Genomic DNA, 20,244 nt, shown 5'->3' with positions numbered 1-20,244 from the left:
GCCGGGATTGGAGGTTGGGTTGGTGGGGGGTGTGGACCCAACGAGGGAGTCACGGAGGGAGTGGTCTCTCCGGAACGCTGATAGGGGTGGGGAGGGAAATATATCCTTGGTGGTGGGGCCTGTTTGGAGGTGGCGGAAATGACGGAGGATGATACGATGTATCTGGAGGTTGGTGGGGTGGAAGTTGAGGACCAGTGGGGTTCTGTCCTGGTGGCGATTGGAGGGGGCGGGGCTCAAGGGCGGAGGTGCAGGAAGTGGAGGAGATGAGGTGGAGAGCATCGCCGACCACATCAGAGGGGAAATTGCGGTTTTTGAAGAAGGAGGCCAATTGGGCTGTTCGGTAGTGGGATTGGTCCTCCTGGGAGCAGATGCAGCGGAGGCGAAGGAATTGGGAATATGGGATGGCATTTTTACAGGGGGCAGGGTGGGAGGAGGTGTTGTCTAGGTAGCTGTGGGAATCGGTCGGTTTGTAGTAAATGTCTGTGTTGAGTCAGGCGACCAATCGCCACCAGGACAGAACCCCACTGGTCCTCAACGTCCACCCCACCAACCTCCAGACACATCGTATCATCCTCTGTCATTTCCGCCACCTCCAAACAGACCCCACCACCAGGGGTATATTTCCCTCCCCACCACTATCAGCGTTCCGGAGAGACCACTCCCTTCGCAACTCCCTTGTCGGTCCACAGCTCCCACCAACCCAACCTCCACTTTCGGTACCTTCCCCTGCAACTGCAAGAAGTGCAAAACTTGCGCCCACACCTCCCCCCTCACCTCCCTCCAAGGCCCCAATGGATCCTTCCATATCCGTCACAAATTCACCTGCACCTCCACATCATTTACTGTATCCGCTGCACCCGATGTGGTCTCCTCTACATTGGGGAGACAGGCCGCCTACTTGCAGAATGTTTCAGGGAACACCTCTGGGACACCTGCACCAACCAACCCAACTGCCCCTGGCTGAACACTTTAACTCCCCCTCCCACTCCACCAAGGACATGCAGGTCCTTGGCCTCCTCCATCACCAGACTCTGGCCACACGACGCCTGGAGGAAGAGCACTTCATCTTCCGCCTAGGAACCCTCCGACCACACGGGATGAATGTAGATTTCTCCAGCTTCCTCATTTCCCCTCCCCCCACCTTATCTCAGTCCCAACCCCCAAATTCAGCACTGCCCTCTTGACCTGCAATCTTCTTCTTGACCTCTCCGCCCCTACCCCCTCTCCAGCCTATCATCCTCACCCTCACTCCTTCCACCTATCGTATTCCCAGCGCCCCTCCCCCAAAGTCCCCCCCTCCCCACCACCTTTTATCTCAGCCCGCTTGGCACACCAGCTTCATTCCTGAAGAAGGCTTATGCCTGAAACATCGATTCTCCTGCTCCTCGGATGCTGCCTGGCCTGCTGCGCTTTTCCAGCACCACACTTTTCAACTCCTAAAAGGACATGGCTAGTAGATACATGGGGGAAGCACTACTGCAAGTTCCCCTCCAGGCCACTCACCATCCCGACTTGGAAATGTATTGCATTTCCTTCAGTGTCGTTGGGTCAAAATTCTGGAATTCCCTCCCTCAGAACATTGTGGGTCTACCTACAGCTCTTGGACTGCAGCGGTTCAAGAAGGCAGCTCACCCCCACCTTCTCAAGGGGCAACTAGGGACGGACAATAAATTCTGGCCTAGCAAGTGTCAGTCACGTCCACTTGCAAATTTAATAAAGACCTTCTTTCCTTTAATCTCAGCTTCTCCAATCTTTACTCAATAACTCCTTCATCCCCAATACTGTAGCAAATTTCAGTCATCACTTTCTCCCGAAATACATTGAAACCTGAAATTTTCTCAGGTTATCAAACCATCTTTGAGATACGTGTGTAGATTGTAAACTAATAACATCCATCCATCCTCCGTTCACTTCCCACTCGACCAATGCCCTTAATTCTGATTACATCCTTTTTCTGCACAGACAATGATTTGAGGAAGTTTAGGAGGAAACCCAGTTGCAATTGTGGGATGGCTGGATCTATTTTGGGATGATTCAAAATGAACAGCCTTGCTTATAGCAATCCGCCATTTAAACTTGGTTCTCTGGGCAAGGTGGTTAGCTAATACACACAGCTCACAACAGAATGTTCCTAGAGGTCAGTATTACCTCAGGTGTCATGTGAGTGTCGCTGACTGGGCCAATTGTTGCCCATTATTTATTGTCTTTGAACTGAATGGATTGCTTGGGCTCATTTCATCTCTCTCTAATGACTTTTAGGACGGCATGGTGGCTCAGTGGTTAGCACTGCTGCCTCACAACACCACCGTCCCAGGTTTGATTCCAGCCTCGGGTGACTGTCTGTGTGGAGTTTGCATATTCTGCCTGTGTCCGGGTGCTCTGGTTTCCTCACACAGTCCAAAGCTGTGCATGTCATGCTAAATTGCCCACTAGTGTTAGTGTTAGGAGGGAAATGGTTCTGGATGGGTTACTCTTCGGAGGGTCGGTGTGGACTGGTTGGGCCGAAGGGCCTATTTCCACACTGTAAGGAATCTAACCTTTAGAGGGCAGTTAAGAGTCAACCACAATGCTCTTTTTAGTGTCACATGTAGGCCAAACCAACTACATAGTGTGAAGAGGATCAATTGACCCATTCTAGTCTTTTATATCGAATCGCCAGTGTTGGGGGTAAGGGTCAATTAGCTGGACGGCTAGTTTGTGAAGCAGAGTGATACCAACAGCATGGTTTTTGCACTGGCTGAGGTTACCATGAAGGACTCTCCTTCGCAACCTCTTACCTCACTTAAGGTGTGGTGACCCCAGATTAAACCAACCACCAGTCATCCCTCACTCTATTGACAGAGTAGCTGCCTCACAACGGCCAACTGAAAACAGAATATTCGTGATCCAATCAGATGTTGCTACCTGTCAGCCAGATATTCTGAATGCACTTTTTTATAAGATAAATACATCAGAACATATGACTGAGGAGTAGGAGTAGGTCACTCAGTCCGTTGAGTCTGTTCTAGTACTCAATAAGATTATGGCTGACTTGATTACTTCACATTCTTAGCTATCCCTGATAGACTTTCACACTCTCACTTATCATGAATCTATCTTCATAAAAAGAAATAAAATAAAAAGAAAAAAATGAACAAATAAAATTTACAGCCCAGGAACAGGCCCTTCGGCCCTCCAAGCCTGAGCCGATCCAAATCCACTGTCTAAACCTGTCGCCCAATTCCTAAGCATCTGTATCCCTCTGCTCCCCACCTACTCATGCACTGATCCAGACGCATCTTAAATGAATCCACCGTGCCTGCCTCTACCACCTCTGCTGGCAACGCGTTCCAAATGCCCACCACCCTCTGTGTGAAGTACTTGCCGCGTGTATACCCCTTAAACTTTTCACCTCTCACCTTGAAAGTGTGACCTCGCGTTATTGAATCCTTCACCCTAGGAAAAAGCTTGTCTCTATCTGCTCTGTCGATACCCTTTATGATTTTGTAAACCTCAATGAGGTCCCCCCTCAATCTCCTTTTTTCTAATGAAAATAAACCTAACCTACTCAACCTCTCTTCATAGCTAGCACCTTCCATACCAGACAACATCCTCGTAAACCTTCTCTGCACCCTCTCCAAAGCGTCCACATCCTTTTGGTAATGTGGCGACCAGAACTGTACACAGTATTCTAAATGGGGCCGAACCAAAGTCTTGTACAATGTTAACATGACTTGCCAGCTCTTATACTCAAATGTTCATTAAATCTACTTCCATCAGCTTTTGAACAAGAGTTCACAGTTTCAGTGTTCAAAGGCTCACAATTTTCTGTGACAAGGATTTGCAATTTTGCTCATTTCTCTCTTTAAAGGGCATCTCCTTATTTATAAACAGTTATGCCCAACCAGCTTTTTAAAAAAGCTTCAGAGATCTCTGTAGCTCTAAACTGTGTGCTTTTGTTGTTATATTTGCCTCACGCTGGTAGCTGTACTTTCAGTTACCTGTAACCCAAACTCTTGAATTCCATTGCCGAATCTTTCCGCCTCTCCACCTCCCTCTCTTCCTTTAAGATTCTTCTTAAAACTTTCCTCTTTGACCAAGCAACCGCTTAGTGGTCAATTGACCCTCATAATTCCTTATCTTGGTCAGCATCATACTTTATAAAGTTAAAAATCACACAACACCAGATTATGGTCCAACAGGTTAATTTGGAAGTACAAGCTTTTGGAGTGTTGCTCCTTCATCGGTTAGCTAATGGAGTAGGAACCTTGCCCCACTAGTTACCTGATAAAGGAGCTGCGCTCTGAAAGCTAGTGCTTCCAATTAAACCTGTTGGACTATAACCTGGTGTTGTGTGATTTTTAACTTTGTCCACCCCTGTCCAACACTGGCACCTCCACATCATATTTTATAAACTTGCTGCAAAATGCCTTGGGATGGTTCATCACATTAAAGGTACTATATAAATATAAATTGCTGTTGCATTTGTGATTTCCCTCCTAGGTGTTTTTTTGCAGCAAAGTTCTGGAGATCAATTTGTAATTGTTGGAGGTTTCAGGTCACGAGTGGAGAGTTGACAATGTCAGAGAATGGTATAACAGCATTGAGGTTTCCTTCTCTTCTCTCAGCTGCCCAGTCAATGGTATTACTGAAACCGATCTCCTAATTGAAAATGGCATCATAAAGTCATTCCTATATCCCAGCATGATTCATTGTGAGCAATTTTGGGCCCCATACCTCAGGAATAATGTAAAGACCCTGGAGCAAGACCAGAGGAGATTCATGAGAATGATCCCAAGAATTAAAAGGTTAACATATGAGGAACGTTGGAGGATTCTGGGACTATACTCGATGGAGTTTAGAAGGATGAGGAGGGATCTGATTGAAACTTACAGAAGACTGAATGGCCTGGATAGAGTGGACCTCAGGAAGATGCTTCCATTGGCAGGACAGACAAGGACCTGAGGACATATGCTCAGATTAAAAGGAAGACCCTTTAGAATGGAGATATGGAGCAATGTCTTTAGCCAGAGAGTGGTGAAGCTGTGGAATTTATTGCCACAGAAGGCTGTGGAGGCCAAGTCGTTCAGTATATTTAAAACAGAGATAGATAAGTTCTTGATTGCCAAGGGGATCAAAAGTTACAGGGAGGAAGTGGGAAAATTAGACTGAAAAACATATCGGCCACGATCGAATAGCTTTGCAGACTCGATGGGCTGAATGGTCTAATTTCTGCTCCAATGTCTTATGGGCTTATGGTCATATGATCTGACATATTCTGCTGGTGTGAGTGGAATGTGAACACAATCGGCTAAAATGTGGAGAAGGCAGTAAAGGAAAGAAATCAAGAAACAAAAATAGTGAACAAGTAGTGTCAAGATCTTGGTATTTTTCATACTGTCAGTGGATGTGAAGGTTGCTGCCTCAGCCATCCCAAGTTACCCCTTGAGAAGGTGGAGGTGATCTTGAAATGCTGCAGTCCAGGATTTTGACCCAGTGAAACTGAAGGAACGGCAATATATTTCCAAGTCAGGATGGTGAGTGGCTTGAAGGGGAACTTGCAGGGAGTTGTGTTCTCATGAGGAGGACACCACTGCCCTTCCAGATGGAAGTGGTCCTGCATTTGGAAGGTGCTGTCTAGGGATCTTTGGTGAATTTCTGCAGAGCATCTTCTATATAGTACGGACTGTTACTACTGAGTATTGCTGGCAGAGGGGATGGATGTGGACTGATTTGTCCTGGATGGAGTCAAGCTTCTTGAATGTTATTCTCAAAGATTCGTAATTTTTTTCTGCTATCATCTACAAGGTTTGCCTGCCTTATATTTAATATTGCAGATCAATGCAGAATCAGCATTAACCTTGAGTTATTTTAAAGATATAAGTCAATTTTATGATCCTTTCTCCAACCCATGTTTTGAGAGATGTTGCCACATTTGCCTTATGTATCCTGGTTATACTACAGATCTAATATCCTGTTGGGGTGGCATGGTGGCTCAGTGGTTAGTACTGCTGCTTCACGGCACCAGGGAACCCGGTTCGATCCCTGCGTCGGATGACTGTCTGCAGAGTTTGTACATTCTCCCCATGTCTGTGTGGGTTTTCTCCCACAATTCAAAGATGTGCAGGTCAGGTGAATTGGCTATGATAAATTGCCCATTTAGGTACATTAGTTAGGGGCAACTATGGGGGATGGGTTACTCTTTGGAGAGTCAGTGTGGACTTCTTGGACTTAAGAGCTTTGTTTCCATACTTTAGGGCATCTAATCCTAGAGGTTGAGGGTTCAGATCCTAGCATGGCAAGTTATGAAGTGGAGTTGAACCAAAATAAAAAGTTGGCATCATTTTTACTTTCAGTGTTCCAGTTTTGTAAAAGTCCAACTGATTTACCTGGGAAATGCACCTGTTGGCTTTACTTTGTCTGGGCCTATAGGTGGCTCCAACAACAACAACATCTCATGCCTAGCATCTTTAACAAAACATCCTACAACAGGAGTGATCAGCAAACAAATCACAATACCCAACCACAAAAGGAGATATTGGTGCAAATAACCAAAGGTTTGGTTAGAAAAATACATATTTGCTCTGAAAAATATGCTTCAAAAGAGCAGACAGGAGTAGAGAGGATGGAGAGGGTTATGAGGGAATTCCAAAGCTTAGCTCCCAGGCAGCTGAATGGACAGTGACCAATTTTGGATTAAAATTTGCAGCTGAGCAAAAGGCCAGAATTGGAGTGCAGAGAGAGCTTGGAGGATTGTGGGACTGGAGGAGGCTACAGGAGCAGTGAGATTATGGATAGCTTTGAGAAGGGGCTCTTTCCAGAGGATGCTGTGTATTGAATATCCCAAGTGAATGGTTGACCCTTGCTTACCTCAATGGGACTGATAACATGATGGTTATAACTGACTTTGTCTCTTAGGGAAGGAAATCTGTTGCCCTTTCTTGATCTGGCTTCCATATGACAACAGCAATGTGATTGACTTTTAACTGACCATTAGATGATTACAAATGGATAGTAAGTTCTGGCCCAGCCAGTGATACCCACACACTATGCTAAAATCAATGCATTTCTATCGGCTCTGATCTCTGTCCCAGATCCAAAATCCGGCAATGCCTATTTGTCTATTGCTGTGGTCATTCTAGCTGGTGTTAGTCGTTGGAACTATATGGGAATGAGCAATGCAGGGTCAGTTGAAATGGTACTGTAGTCAGTAAGTTCATTGATACCCTCATAATGAATATAGCAATGAAAGATATTGCTGGGCCAATTTCATAGATGGATGTTCTACAACATTTAAGAAATCTGGCACCATCAGTACTTTTGATTGGGACCCATCTAAAACCTTAGACACTGACTCCCTCCTTCCCCATTGCACAATAACTGCAGTGTGCAGCATCTGCAAGGCACTGCAGTAACTCAACATGGCTCCTTCCAAACCTGTGATCTCCACTAACTAGAATGGCCACAGCAATAGACAAATAGAAACATCGTTAACTCCAAACTTTATTCAAAGTCACACATCATCCTGACCAGGACATGACATTCTCTCAATGTGACTGGGTCAAAATGAGCATAAATTCTACGAACAATACCATGAGTATGTATTCACTACATGGGCTTGGAGCAATTCAAGAGGAAGACCCAAGACCCCCATTCTCAAAGGTTGATTAACGCCAGGTAATAAATATTGCCCTTGTCTGCAACACCTACATCCAAAGAACAAATAAAATCAAAGACATGAAGATTTTTAAAAACAATCTGCAATGACTGCAGGGATGTGAACTTGGGTCTTTTGGCCCATAGGCAAGCACACTGCCACAGGCACTCCAAAGCCATCATCAAAAATGTCTAAATATATCCAAATATGATGTCACTGTCTTTGGGAGAGAATTGATGTGAAGAAAAGTCTAGGAATAAACTTGATTAACACAATGTACTTGGTTTGTTGATCAAGTCCCATGACTGATGTCAACTGATAGAGCTAATGGACAATAGTAAAAAACAACATGCTCCCAGAAACCACTTCTGCCTTCACTTTGGCAGTTGGCACTTACATACAATGAATTGTAGGTTAGGATTTTATTTGCGAGAGATAATTAGTGGTAACAGCCATTACAACATTTTGCATGGGTTGCTGCAGCTGACTGATACACAAAGTGAACCCTTCCCGTTATCTGATCTGTTAAAGTCTATTTGCACAAGTACAGATGACTTAACTGAGAGTCACTGGCATACAGTCACTGGCCTTGGACAAGTTTGCGTCATTCAGAATTCAAATATTTACAAAGTTTCAGCAAAACTGCAGAAATGAAGTACATAGGGATGTCAATTCCAATGTTGCATGAAGGTGAAAAAAGCAAGTTTCACTAAAGGGGGTCCAGCAATTCAGGAATGATGCTGGATCTACTGATTCCACCCATTGGTGCCCATTAGTGTGGGGTTTGTACATTCTCCCCAAGCCTGTGTGGGGTGTGTACATTCACCCCATGTCTATGTGGGCTTCCTCCCACAATCCAAAGATGTGCAGTTTAGGTGCATTGGTTAAGCTAAATTGCCCACAGTGCCTGGAGGTGTGCAGATTAGGTGGATTAGTCATGGGAAATGCAGGGTAGGGTAGGGGGCTGGGTCTGCGTGGGATGCTTTTCAGAGGGTCAGTGTGGACTCATGGACCGAATGGCCTGGTTCCACACTGTAGGGATTCTATGATTCCATGATTCTGGTGGCTTCATGAAACCTGTCAGACATTGTTGTGAAACCAAAGGAAAAGACAAAATATGAATATATTTAAAAACTGCTTTGCAAAATTTGCAAAAGTGGACGGTTTGAGCTATAGGGAGAAGTTGGATAGGCTGGGACTTTTTTCCCTGGAGCATCGGGGTTCAGGGCTGACCTTACAGAGGTTTATAAAACCATGAGGAGCATGAATAGGGTGAATAGCCAAGGTTTTTTTTTTCTCTAGTGTGGGGGAGTCCAAAACTAGAGGGCATAGATTTAAGGTTAGAGGGTAAAGATTTAAAGGGCACAAAAGGGGCAACTTTTTCACACAGAGGGTGGTGTGTGTATGGAATGAGCTGCCAGAGAAAGTAGTACAATTACAACATTTAAAAGATATTTGGACAAGTGCATGGACAGGAAAGCTTTAGAGGGAAATGGTCAAACGCAGGCAAATGAGACTAGTTTATTATGGGAAACCTGGTTAGCATGGATGAGTTGATCTGCTTCCATGCTGTATGACTCCAGGATTCTCTGTTACAGGGAATATTTGCCAGAAGGAGCAGAGGTGAGGGACTTCAGTTCTCTGGAGAGATTGTACAAACAAATTGTTCACTAAATGACTCAGATTGATCTGAATCCTCACTTCTATCTCAGTAACATTCTTCTCCCCTACAGCTCTCCACAATTGCTACACTCCTCTAGATCTAATCTCTTAACCATGTTTGGTTTTAATCAATGCACTATTGGCAGTCTTGCCTGGATTCTAAATTCCCTGCCTAAACCTTTCCCCCTCTTTCATCCTCTTTTAAAAAGTGCCTTCAAACTATATCAGAAGTCACACAACACCAGGTTATTGTCCAACAGGTTTATTTGAAATCACAAGCTTCAGGAGTGCTGCTGCTGCGTCAGGTGAAGTGAAGAGAAGTGCACAAGCGCAAGAACTTATAGGCAGAGGGATCATTGCAAGATAATTCCAGGTAATTAAGAGTGTCAAAGGATAATACAAATTGTGTAAGCCTCAATTATTCAGTCTAATGACAGACAGTGTCAGATAAGTGTCAACAACTGAATAACAAGCGAAGGGATGACCTATGATCCGATTAATTGAGGCCTACACCATTTGTATTATCTTTTGACACACTTAATTACCTGGAATTATCTTGCAATGATCTGTCCACCTACAAATTCTGTGCCTGTGTACTTCCCTCCACTTCACTTCATGAAGGAGCAGTGCTCCAAAAGCTTGTGACTTCAAATAAACCTGTTGGACAATAACCTGATGTCATGTGAGTTCTGATTTTGTCCACCCCAGTCAAACACCAGCACCTCCACATTCAAACTAGCTCGGTGACTAAGTCACCAAGATCTTCCTATATAGCAATATATCAAATATTGTTTGATAATGCTCCTGGGAAGTGCCTTGTGACTTCAATGCTCCATATAAATTCAGACTTTTCTATTCAAATGTTTAGTAGTTTGGCAGAGCAGGGTCAGAATGTCTGTTTCCTTCAGTACGTGTGTTAGCAACTAGAAGCTATAGATTGAATATAATTGGCAAAAGAATTGAGGGGGTTATTAGAATTTTCTTCACACAGTGGGTTGGTATAATCTGGATTGCATGACCTGAAAGTATTTTGGAATGGGATTCTAAAGGGATTTTCAAAGAATAATTGAAAGTGCACTCAAAGAAGACAAACTTGCAGGAATTTGGAGAAAAGTCTGAGGTGGTGAATTAAACTGAACAGCTATTATATTCGACAAGAGTTGTCCTTTTCAAGTTTCCACTCTTGTTGGTTAATGAAGTGGAAAGCATGGCTGCAGACAAGCCTGAGATCAAGCTCAATCTTGGAGGAGGAATCCATGACACAGCTCTCCATCTCACTGGAAACTCAAAGGTTAATTCCTTCTCCGCACCTATGACCCCCCCTCCCACCCCTCCCCTCAGAGTTCCTAAATGCAGCACCCTGTGAAGTTGAATGGTTCAGGTCTTACATCACCTAGCGAAATCCTGACATTGTGATATGATCCATTGACTAATACAGAAAATATTCAGAGTGGTACAAGATACATGTAAACTCCACATACCTGTAACACCTCAAGAAGAGTCAAAGCAGATTGCTCTACTGAATTCTAAAAGGTAGTGCAGTCCTTCTCATTAAAAGCAACTTCTGATCAAATATTGATTTCTCTGAATATCTCAAATTACTAATATACTTTAATCTAAAATCCCCATATACATAAGTGAATTAATTATCTTGTAGCAATCTGCAATGATTGAAAGTAAGACAGATTGGAAGGATGTAGGGTGAACTGGTGAGGGATCAGAAGCAGAGGACAGAGCTTTGTTGTTTTAATTTTTAATATGAATCAGAGATATGAGCTATGGAGCTAATGATCACAAGCAGATCGTAAATTATTACCTCAAACAGTCTCAAGGCTTTGGCCAAAGCACCAACTTCTTCCTTTAACGAGAAAATGAGAGTCACTTCATCACCAATGGTAGACTTTTCCTCAATATATATTGACCTCTAGAAAGGGTGAAAAAGAACAACTTGTTACAGATTGGCCAGAAGTATAACATAGTCTCCATGATTCCAACTCTACATCAATCCCTGAAGATGTTATCCTATGCTACTCATCAACATGTTTTCCAAACCTTTGACCTCCACAACCAAAAAGATGGGCCAGAAATTGCCAGTTTATCAGCATCTCTGCATTCCCATCCAATTCACCATTCCATCCTGTCTTGGAAACATATCACTGTTCCTTCAGTGGCTATGCATTGAAATCCTTGAATTCCCTATTAAACAACACTCTGGGTGTAACTACAGCAAATGGACAAAAAGGCAGCTCATCATCACCACCTCAACAGAAGTAGGGATTGGAAGTAGATCTTGATCTTGCCAATTCCATTTTCTCGCAAAACAAAAGTTAGATGGGAATATCTTTTTTCCATTAAATGAGAAGGGGCAAGCATTTCACACAGAGGGTGATGTGTGTATGGAGTGGTGGAGGCTGGTACTATTACAGCATTTAAAAGGCATCTGGATGGGTATATGAATAGGAAGGGTTTAGAGGGATATGGGACAAGTGCTGGCAAATGGGACGAGATGAGGTTAGGATATCTGATTGGCATGGATGAGTTGGAGCAAAGGGTCTGCTTCTGTGCTGCACATCTCTATGACTATGACTCTATAAAAGATACACAGAACTGATTCAAGGGAAGGAATGCATTTAACATGCCACTTGTAATGAAGTGCACTGTGGATAGTGAGAGCTCTAATTTTAAAAACGCTCTCTAAATTAAACTAAATTGCTCCTGTTACTGACTTTTTATTCATGCTCAGGATTGGCTTTTTGTTCATCTCAATATCAATGATTCCAAGAGATGTTCTAATTAAGGTGCCTAAAATTTTGAGAAGTTCTGATGGAGTTAATGAAAGATAGTTTTCCACTGGTCAGTGAATCAGAGTCTGGAAACATAAATTTAAGCTCAATTCCAACTAAACAGATGGAGTAGTGAAGAAATAATTTCTTCCCTAAGGGGACACAGAATACACTACTAGGCATGTTTCTGAATGCACATTAAACAATAGAGAAAAAATAGAGAATATATATCACATACAAGTATATACAGAATAGGTATTGGAGAGAGGGGCTGAGGGGGGATCCAGTTAAAGAGCTGACACAGGGGTAATCAGCTGAATGGAGTACGAGAATGGCAGTGAGACCGTGCAGATAGCTTTCACAGAATCAGAATCAGAATCACGGAATTGTTTTGGCAGAAGAGAAGGCCATTCAGACCATCATATTTGCAGCTCCTCAAATGAGCATCATACTGAGTGACATTATCCTACTCATTAGCATTATCGTTATCCATATCCTTGCAAATTATATCGATCCAAACAATTATCCAATGTCCTTGTGAATGCGTCAATTGAACCTGCCTTCATCACATTTCTAGGTGGCACATCTCATACACTAACAGTTCCCCATGGAAAAGGTTTGCCTCACATCACGTTTGCTCAGTTTGCATAACAGTTTAAATCTATGTGCTCTTATTCTTGCTCATTTTTTCCCACTCTGTCCGACCCCCTCATTGCTTTTAAAACCTCTATCAGATCTCTTCCCAGCCTTCTTCTGTCCAAGGAGAACTGTCCAAATTTCTTCAGTCTGTTCTCGAAACTGAGGTTTCTCATTCCTGGAACCATTGTTGCAATTCGCTTCTGCACTCTTTCCAATGGATTCACAACTTTCCTGTAATATGGCACCCATAACTGTACACAATGCTCCAGCTGAGGTCTAACCAGTGTCTTGTACAAGTTCAGCACCACCTCCTTGCCCTTATACATAATGCCCCTATTAACAAAGCCAGGGACACTGTGTGCTTTATTAACTGCTCTCACCCCTGTCCTGCCACCTTCAACAATAAACCCAGCTCCCTCTGCTCCTGCATCCCTTTTAGGATTGGACCCCCTATTTCTATTGTCTTTCAATGTTCTTCCAACCAAAATGAGTTACCTCACATTTCTCTGCATTGAACCTCTTCTGCTAACTGTCTACCCACTACACTATATTTTCCTTTTTAGTTCCACACTGTTGTCTTCACAGTTTACATTTCTTCCAAGTTTTGTGCCATCTGCAAACTTTGAAATTGCCCCCTGCTCGCCAAGATCCAGATGATTAATATATATCATGAATTCCTAGAAGCATGGCACTCATCCACAAACTCCATCAACAAACACATCGACCTGGACCCAATATACCAGCCACTACAGCGGACAGCTGAAACTGACAACCGGAAGTGGCAGGGACAGGCCACTATAAATGCCGGAGGAAACACCACAGAAGCGCTTCACAGGAGGCTTCCAAGCACTGAGGATGTCACCTAGACAGGGGATGAAACATTTGCAACAAAAATTCCCAGCTCGGCGAACAGAACCACAACAATGAGCACCCGAGCTACAAATCTTCTCCCAAACTTTGAATATATCATGAAAAGCAGCAGACCCAATACTGTCCCGGGAACTCGACGACAAACCTTCTTGCAGCCTGAAAAATATGTTTCCTATTGCTCACTTGATCCAGTGATCATGAAAGAGCAGCGTTACTGCTGAAACTGGGATTGTATTTGTGGTTTGGAAAAGAACTTGCAGACTGTGGTATCCTCATGAACTTATATCTAATCCTTTGTGGTGAGGTTTTACCTCCAGAGGGGATTCTCAGGGGAACCATGTCACACATCCTGGACATCCAACACCCCTCAGCCACACTGCGCAATGGTGCAAGGAAAGGTTGGTCAAGGCAGTAGATAGGTTGGACTGCCACAACAACAACTTGCTTATAAATGAATGTCTTTAAAATAATAAACATCAAGTGAACTTGACATTGGCAAATCAAACATTGAAAAGTTGCAGCAGTATTGGATCTTTTCCGGAGATTGTTGAAGGTAGGGAGTTAGCTGGAAATTCCATTCTCGGGCTATTTAACAGATAGTTTCTCCAACCATAATTTAGTAGCTAGCACTCTTGCCTTGAGTTAGAAAGCTATGGGCTCAGTCCTATTACGGAGATTTGTGTACAAAGCAGTTAGGCTAGCTTACCGGTGCCTGCACTATCAGATGTGCTCCCATTTGAATGAAAGGTTAAACTGATGTCTGTCTGCCCTCATGGGTACATGTAAAAGATTCCATTGCACTATTTGAAAGGAGAGCAGGGATACTATCACCAGACTCCTGGCCAATATTTATCCCACAATCACCAAAACATTAGATGAACATAGAACATACAACATTACAGCACAGGACAGGCCCTTCAGCCCTCGATGTTGCGCCAAGCTGTGAAACCAAAGTGAAGCCCATCTCACCTTGGTCATTATCGTATTTCTGTTTATGGGGGCTTGTTGTATTTCCTATAGTACGACATTTTTTTATTTTAATTCCAGTACAATTACAACATCTGAAAGGCATCTGGATGGGTACGTGAATAGGAAAAGTTTAGAGGGATATAAGCCAAATGCTGGCAAATGGGACTAGATTAATTTATGATATTGGGTTGGCATGGACAGGTTTAGCTGAAGGATCTGTTTCCGTGCGATATATCTCTATGGCTCTATGACAGTCATGGGATGTGGGGATTGCTGACTGGGCCGGCCTTTATTGCCCCAACCCTAGTTAGACCATATGAAATAGGAGCAGAATAAGGCCATTCAGCCCATTGAGTGTGCTCCACCAATTGAACATGGTTGATATGTTTTGCAACCCCATTCTCCTGCCTTCTTCCCATAACCCTTGATCCCCTAAGTAATTTGAGATCTATCTTTGTTTTAAATACATTCAATGATTTGGCCTCCACAGCTCTTTATGGCTAGGACCTGCCCTTGAGAAGGTGAGAGTGAACTACCTCCTTGAACTGCTGCAGTCCAGGTGTTGTAGGTAAACCCACACTGCCCTAAGGGAAGGAATTCCAGGATTTTGACCAAATGACACTGAAGGAATGGTGATACATTTCCAAGTCAGGATGATGAGTGTCTTGGAGGGGAACCTGAAGGTGGTAGTGTTCCCATACAGCTGCTGTCCTTGTTCTTCTAGATGGAAGTGGTTATGGGTTTGAAAGGTGCTGTCTAAGGATCTTTGATGAATTTCTGCAATACATTGTGTAGATTTTACACACTGCTGCTACTCAGTGTCGGTGGTGGAGGGAGAGGATGCTTGTGGATGTGGTGCCAATGAAGCGGGCTGCTTTGGCCTGGATGGCGTCAAGTTTTTTGAGTGTTGATGGAGTTGCATCCTCCAGGCAACTGGAGAGTATTTCCATCACATGCCTGGCCTGTTTCTTTCACCCTCTGATCTCTGAAATGCCTACACTTCAAAAGTATTTCAATGACTGGAACATCTCAGGGTCAGCCTGTGGTGTAATATTGTCTTTACCAATAATGTTGAGTAGGTCACTCTGTGCTGCATCATAAGATCATAATTGATAATGAGGACACTTAGTGAAATAAGTGGTATAGGAGCCTCAAGCCAGTGAGGAAGCTTTCACAATAAGAAAATCAGTAACGGAGTGCCAGTGAAGCTAGACTCATCAACCAGGCTATGGACAAGGGGAAAATGGCTGAGGAGTGACAGGGAGGCGTGTGTCAGAAAGGGGTCACAACTATAGCTTTGGTGGGAGATGTTATGCTGATGCCCACAGAGATCCTAATGTATCTCTATCTAATCATTTCAAATCCTGATCATTAGTTGAGTAAAAAGATTTTCCCTCATGTTACCGATCTCTGCCAATCATCTCAAATCTGGTCATGGGCACCCCAACCAAAAGCAATCACAATTTTGTTGACTGTATCTCAATCCTTTGTGATGTTAAACATCTCCATCACATCTCAACTGAAATAGGAGCTGAAGACAACCATCCAACCCCTTGTGCCTGCTCCACCATTCATTAAGGTCAACGTTAATCTGTTTGTGTTGATGTGAATCATTGCAATAATTTAAGTTGAGGGGTGAACTTATGGAGGTTTATAAATTCATGAGGGGCATATATAGAGTGAATAGTCGAGGTCTTTTTCCCAGGGTAGGGGAGTCTCAAACTATAGGGCACAGGTTTAGAGTCATAGAGTCATAAAGATGTACAGCATGGAAACAGACCCTTCGGTCCAAGCCGTCCATGCCAACCAGATATCCCAACCCAATCTAGTCCCACCTGCCAGCACCCGGCCCATATCCCTCCAAACCCTTCCTATTCATATACCCATCCAAATGCCTCTTAAATGTTGCAATTGTACCAGCCTCCACCACTTCCTCTGGCAGCTCGTTTCATACACGTACCACCCTCTGCGTAAAAAAGCTGCCCCTTAGGTCTCTTTTATATCTTTCCCCTCTCACCCTAAACCTATGCCCTCTCATTCTGGACTCTCCGACCCCAGGAAAAAGACTATGCCTATTTACCCTATCTATATCTATGTATTTGGATCAGAAAATGAACCAATTGCAGGTGAGAGGGAAAAGATTTCAAAGGGAAAACTTTTTCAGGCAGAGGTTGGTGCTTTAGGGTTGGTGCACGTATGGAATGAGCTGCCAGAGGAAGTGGTGGAGGCTGGTACAATTACAACATTTAAAAGGCATCTGGATGGGTATATGAATAGGAAGGGTTTGGAGGGATGAGGGCCAGTTGCTGGCAAATGGGAGCTAGATTAGTTTAGGATATGTGGTTGGCATGGACGGGTTGGACCAATGGGTCTTTTTTTGTGTTGTACAATTCTGTGGCTCTATGACTCTAATTGTCTTCTGTATCCTCCCCAAAGGTTTCATGTCCTTTAAAAAGTGAAGCTGAGCTAGTAAATGTTACAGGTGTTTGTTGTTGAACTAAAACTGGGAATTTGAGAAATACATAACAGAAGTGTCATCATCAGTAAGAAGAAAAGGCATTTTAATACTTCATGTTTAGACATTTTCACCAAGGTCACAATTTTCTGAAGGTTCATTCATCCTTACAGAAGTTAATTGCTGTAATGCTGGATCATAGTGTAATGTCTTCTTGTCCAATCCCCATCTGTTCACTCCAGCAGTTGTACCTGTGTCTTCAGCTATCTGATCTCAAGCTCTGGAAATGTGTTCTCAACCTCTCTGCCTCATTCTCTCTCTTTCACAAAGCAGATTGAAATCTATTTAATTGACCAGGCTTTTTAACTTAAAATGCCTTCAAATCCACTTGGACTCAGCATCAATAGGTTATGCTCCTGTGAGGGACCACTGGAACTGATCAATTATGGTGTCTGATCATAGGTTCTTGATAAAGTAACTGTTTCAGGGTAGCCATTCAAGCTATCTAGTTCACAGCCACATCATTCCCCTTTTCTCAATTACTAATATCTCTTAGTTCCCACTTGTTGTACTACCCTCATTCAATGTCTAGTTAGCCTGTATTGCTAATTCTTTTTTTGTTTAATTTATTGGGAGTTGGAGGTTCTAACTCAAGAGAGGTTGTGCAAACTCAATGGAGTGAATGATCACATTCTGTGCTATACAATTTATGATTCCATGATTAAATGCAGGAAATATATTTTTCCTCAACCAAAAGGTTGAAACACAAAAGAATAATTTGAAGATGTCCCCTCAAACAGAAATTCCTCAAGATATTGAACTTATACAAGACACCTGTTAGACCTCAGCTGGACTATTATGTACATGTGTGAGCACTACGTTTTAGGAAAGATGTGAACACATCAGGTCGCAGAAGTGCTTTACAACAATGGTTCCAGGGATGAGAAACTTTAGTGATGGGGATAGACTGAAGAAGCTGGGACTCTTCTCTTGGAGAGAAGGTTGAGAGGAGATTTGATAGAGATTTTCAAAATTATGAACAGGATGCAGAGCTGGGCTGAGAAATGGCAAATGGAATCCAACCTGGATAAATGCAAAGTGATGCATTTTGGAAGGTCGTACTCAAATGCTGAATATAGGATTAAAGACAGGGTTCTTGATAGTGTGGAGGAACAGAGGGATCTGGGTGTTCAAGTACATAGATCCCTCAAAGTTGCCACCCAAGTGGATAGGGTTGTTAAGAAAGCATATGGTGTTTTGGCTTTCATTAACAGGGGGATCAAGTTTAAGAGCTGTGAGGTTTTGCTACAGCTGTACAAGTGCCTGGTGAGACCACACTTGGAATATTGTGTCCAGTTCTGGTCGCCTACTATAGGAAAGATGCAGAGGCTTTGGAGAGGGTGCAAAGAAGGTTTACCAGGATGCTGCCTGGACTGGAGGGCTTGTCTTATGAAGAAAGGTTGAAAAAGCTCGGACTTTTCTCTCTGGAGAGAAGGAGGAAGAGAGGAGACCTGATCGAGGTGTACAAGATAATGAGAGGAATATATAGAGTCAGTAGCCAGAGACTTTTCCTCACAGCAGGATTGACTGGTACGAGGGGTCATAGTTTTAAGATATTAAGGGAAAGCTATAGAGGAGACGTCAGAGGTAGGTTCTTTATGCAGAGAGTTGTGAATGCATGGAATGCATTGCCAGCGGTGATGGTAGAAGCAGAGTCATTGGGGACATTTAAGCGACTGCTGGACTGCACATGAATAGCAATGAGTTGAGGGGTGCGTAGGTTAAGTTAATATTTTTTACGTTAGGATTAAACCTCGGCACAACATCGTGGGCCAAAGGGCCTATTCTGTGCCGTACTTTTCTATGTTCTATGTTCTACCAGACTGGATGGAGCAGGTAGGGAGAAACTGTTCCTACTTGTAAAAGGAACAAGAACAAGAGGGGTATAGATTTAAAGTGAGATGCAAATAAAGCAAATGCAATGTGCGACAAAACAGTGAGTAGTTAAAGTAGAGAATGCACTGCCTGGAGAAGTGATGGAGACAGGTTCAATTGAGTCATTCAAGAGGATATTAGATGATTATTTGGATAGAAATAGTGTGCAAGGGATACAAAGAAAAGCCAGGAGATTAGCTGTAGTTAAAAGAACTAATGCAGTCATGATGGGCTGAATGGCCTTTTCTGCATTTAACAATTCAGTGATTGAATAACTCTGCAAAGTCACTGCTTTTATAACCTACTGCTATTGCTGCCCATTGTTTTAAACAGATGGCAAAATTGGACAGCATGTAAAATGAGCTTTGCATTTAATCTCTGAGTTTCTAGATGTATAGGTTACATTCATGCTGTCCCAGTGACTTTCTCTCTTCTGCATGCACCAATGGTATCTGTCTCTTTATCAAAGAAAGCACAAGAAAGGGAAAGGAGATTAAGATGGTCAGTACACAGCACACTGTTTCACTCAATAAAGACAAGCCCTTGATGGGCTACCGAGCTGTGTCCATGCCTTATGTCAAACCCGAGTAATCTCAGATATTCAAAAAGCTTTCTGTGTGACAGAGGGTCTGATGAGATGAAAGCGACAGAAAGGTAAAGAAGATGAATCTACCAGCATACAATTCCATTTCAATTCAAATTACCAGCTCAATGATTACCTTCACATTTTCAGCATTCTTACTCTGAAAAGCAGCATCCATGGCTGAAGCTTTCTATGCAACACTGCTGCTTGATTTTCCTGAAGTTTGGGAGTTGTTTCGATTCAAGCAAACTGCACTACTCACTCCTACCACCCCAGCAATGCTGATTCTCTGTTAGTAGTTCAGGACAGGGACCTTTGACCTTGCTTCTTATTGGTGTGTTTAACATGTGTTAGGGACACACCTCTCTCATGTAGTTGATAAGTCGATCACCACAATGATTTGTGCTTTCTCATTCACAGTAATGGGTTAAGTATGTCCTTTCTCCTACCTCTAATACTGACAATGCCTTTGTTCCCACACTGATTAGAACAGGATCCTGTTTATTAAATACAGAATTTATATTAATATCCTGATGTTCTTACTTGCAAATTGGTGGGAATAGCCTGACTAGATTTTTTTTCAACAGACTGATGGGACATTGGCTTTTGCTTCCCAGTTCCTCCATAGATTCACTCCTTCCCATCTCAACGTCTTCCGCCGTCTCCGTCTCCGAGCTTACATTTTCCACCTAGACTTCCCCCCGCCCCACCA

At 43.2% G+C, this 20,244-nt stretch overlaps 1 protein-coding gene across 2 annotated transcripts in view; it reads right to left on the bottom strand.

The window, feature by feature from the left end:
• Nucleotides 1–19,845, bottom strand: part of pah (phenylalanine hydroxylase) — a 141,209-nt gene extending 121,364 nt beyond the window's left edge. The window contains exons 1-2 of one of the 2 annotated variants that reach the window (XM_043708756.2): nt 19,669–19,844; nt 11,115–11,222 (exon numbers count right to left, since the gene is read on the bottom strand). In XM_043708756.2, coding sequence (XP_043564691.1) covers nt 11,115–11,222; nt 19,669–19,710 — 150 coding nt within the window. In that variant the 5' untranslated portion in view covers nt 19,711–19,844. Of the gene's footprint in view, nt 1–11,114; nt 11,223–19,668 lie in introns of both variants that reach the window. The other variant, XM_043708757.2, reaches the window with a different exon arrangement.
• Between the last annotated feature and the right edge of the window lie 399 nt (nt 19,846–20,244).

Source organism: Chiloscyllium plagiosum, unplaced genomic scaffold, assembly GCF_037043375.1.
Source record: "Chiloscyllium plagiosum isolate Xiang-an unplaced genomic scaffold, Cpla_swu_hap1 HiC_scaffold_19, whole genome shotgun sequence".
Lineage (NCBI taxonomy): Eukaryota > Metazoa > Chordata > Chondrichthyes > Orectolobiformes > Hemiscylliidae > Chiloscyllium > Chiloscyllium plagiosum.
The sequence above is the reverse complement of the archived record's forward strand: the minus strand, read 5'-3'. Positions and strand labels throughout refer to the sequence as shown.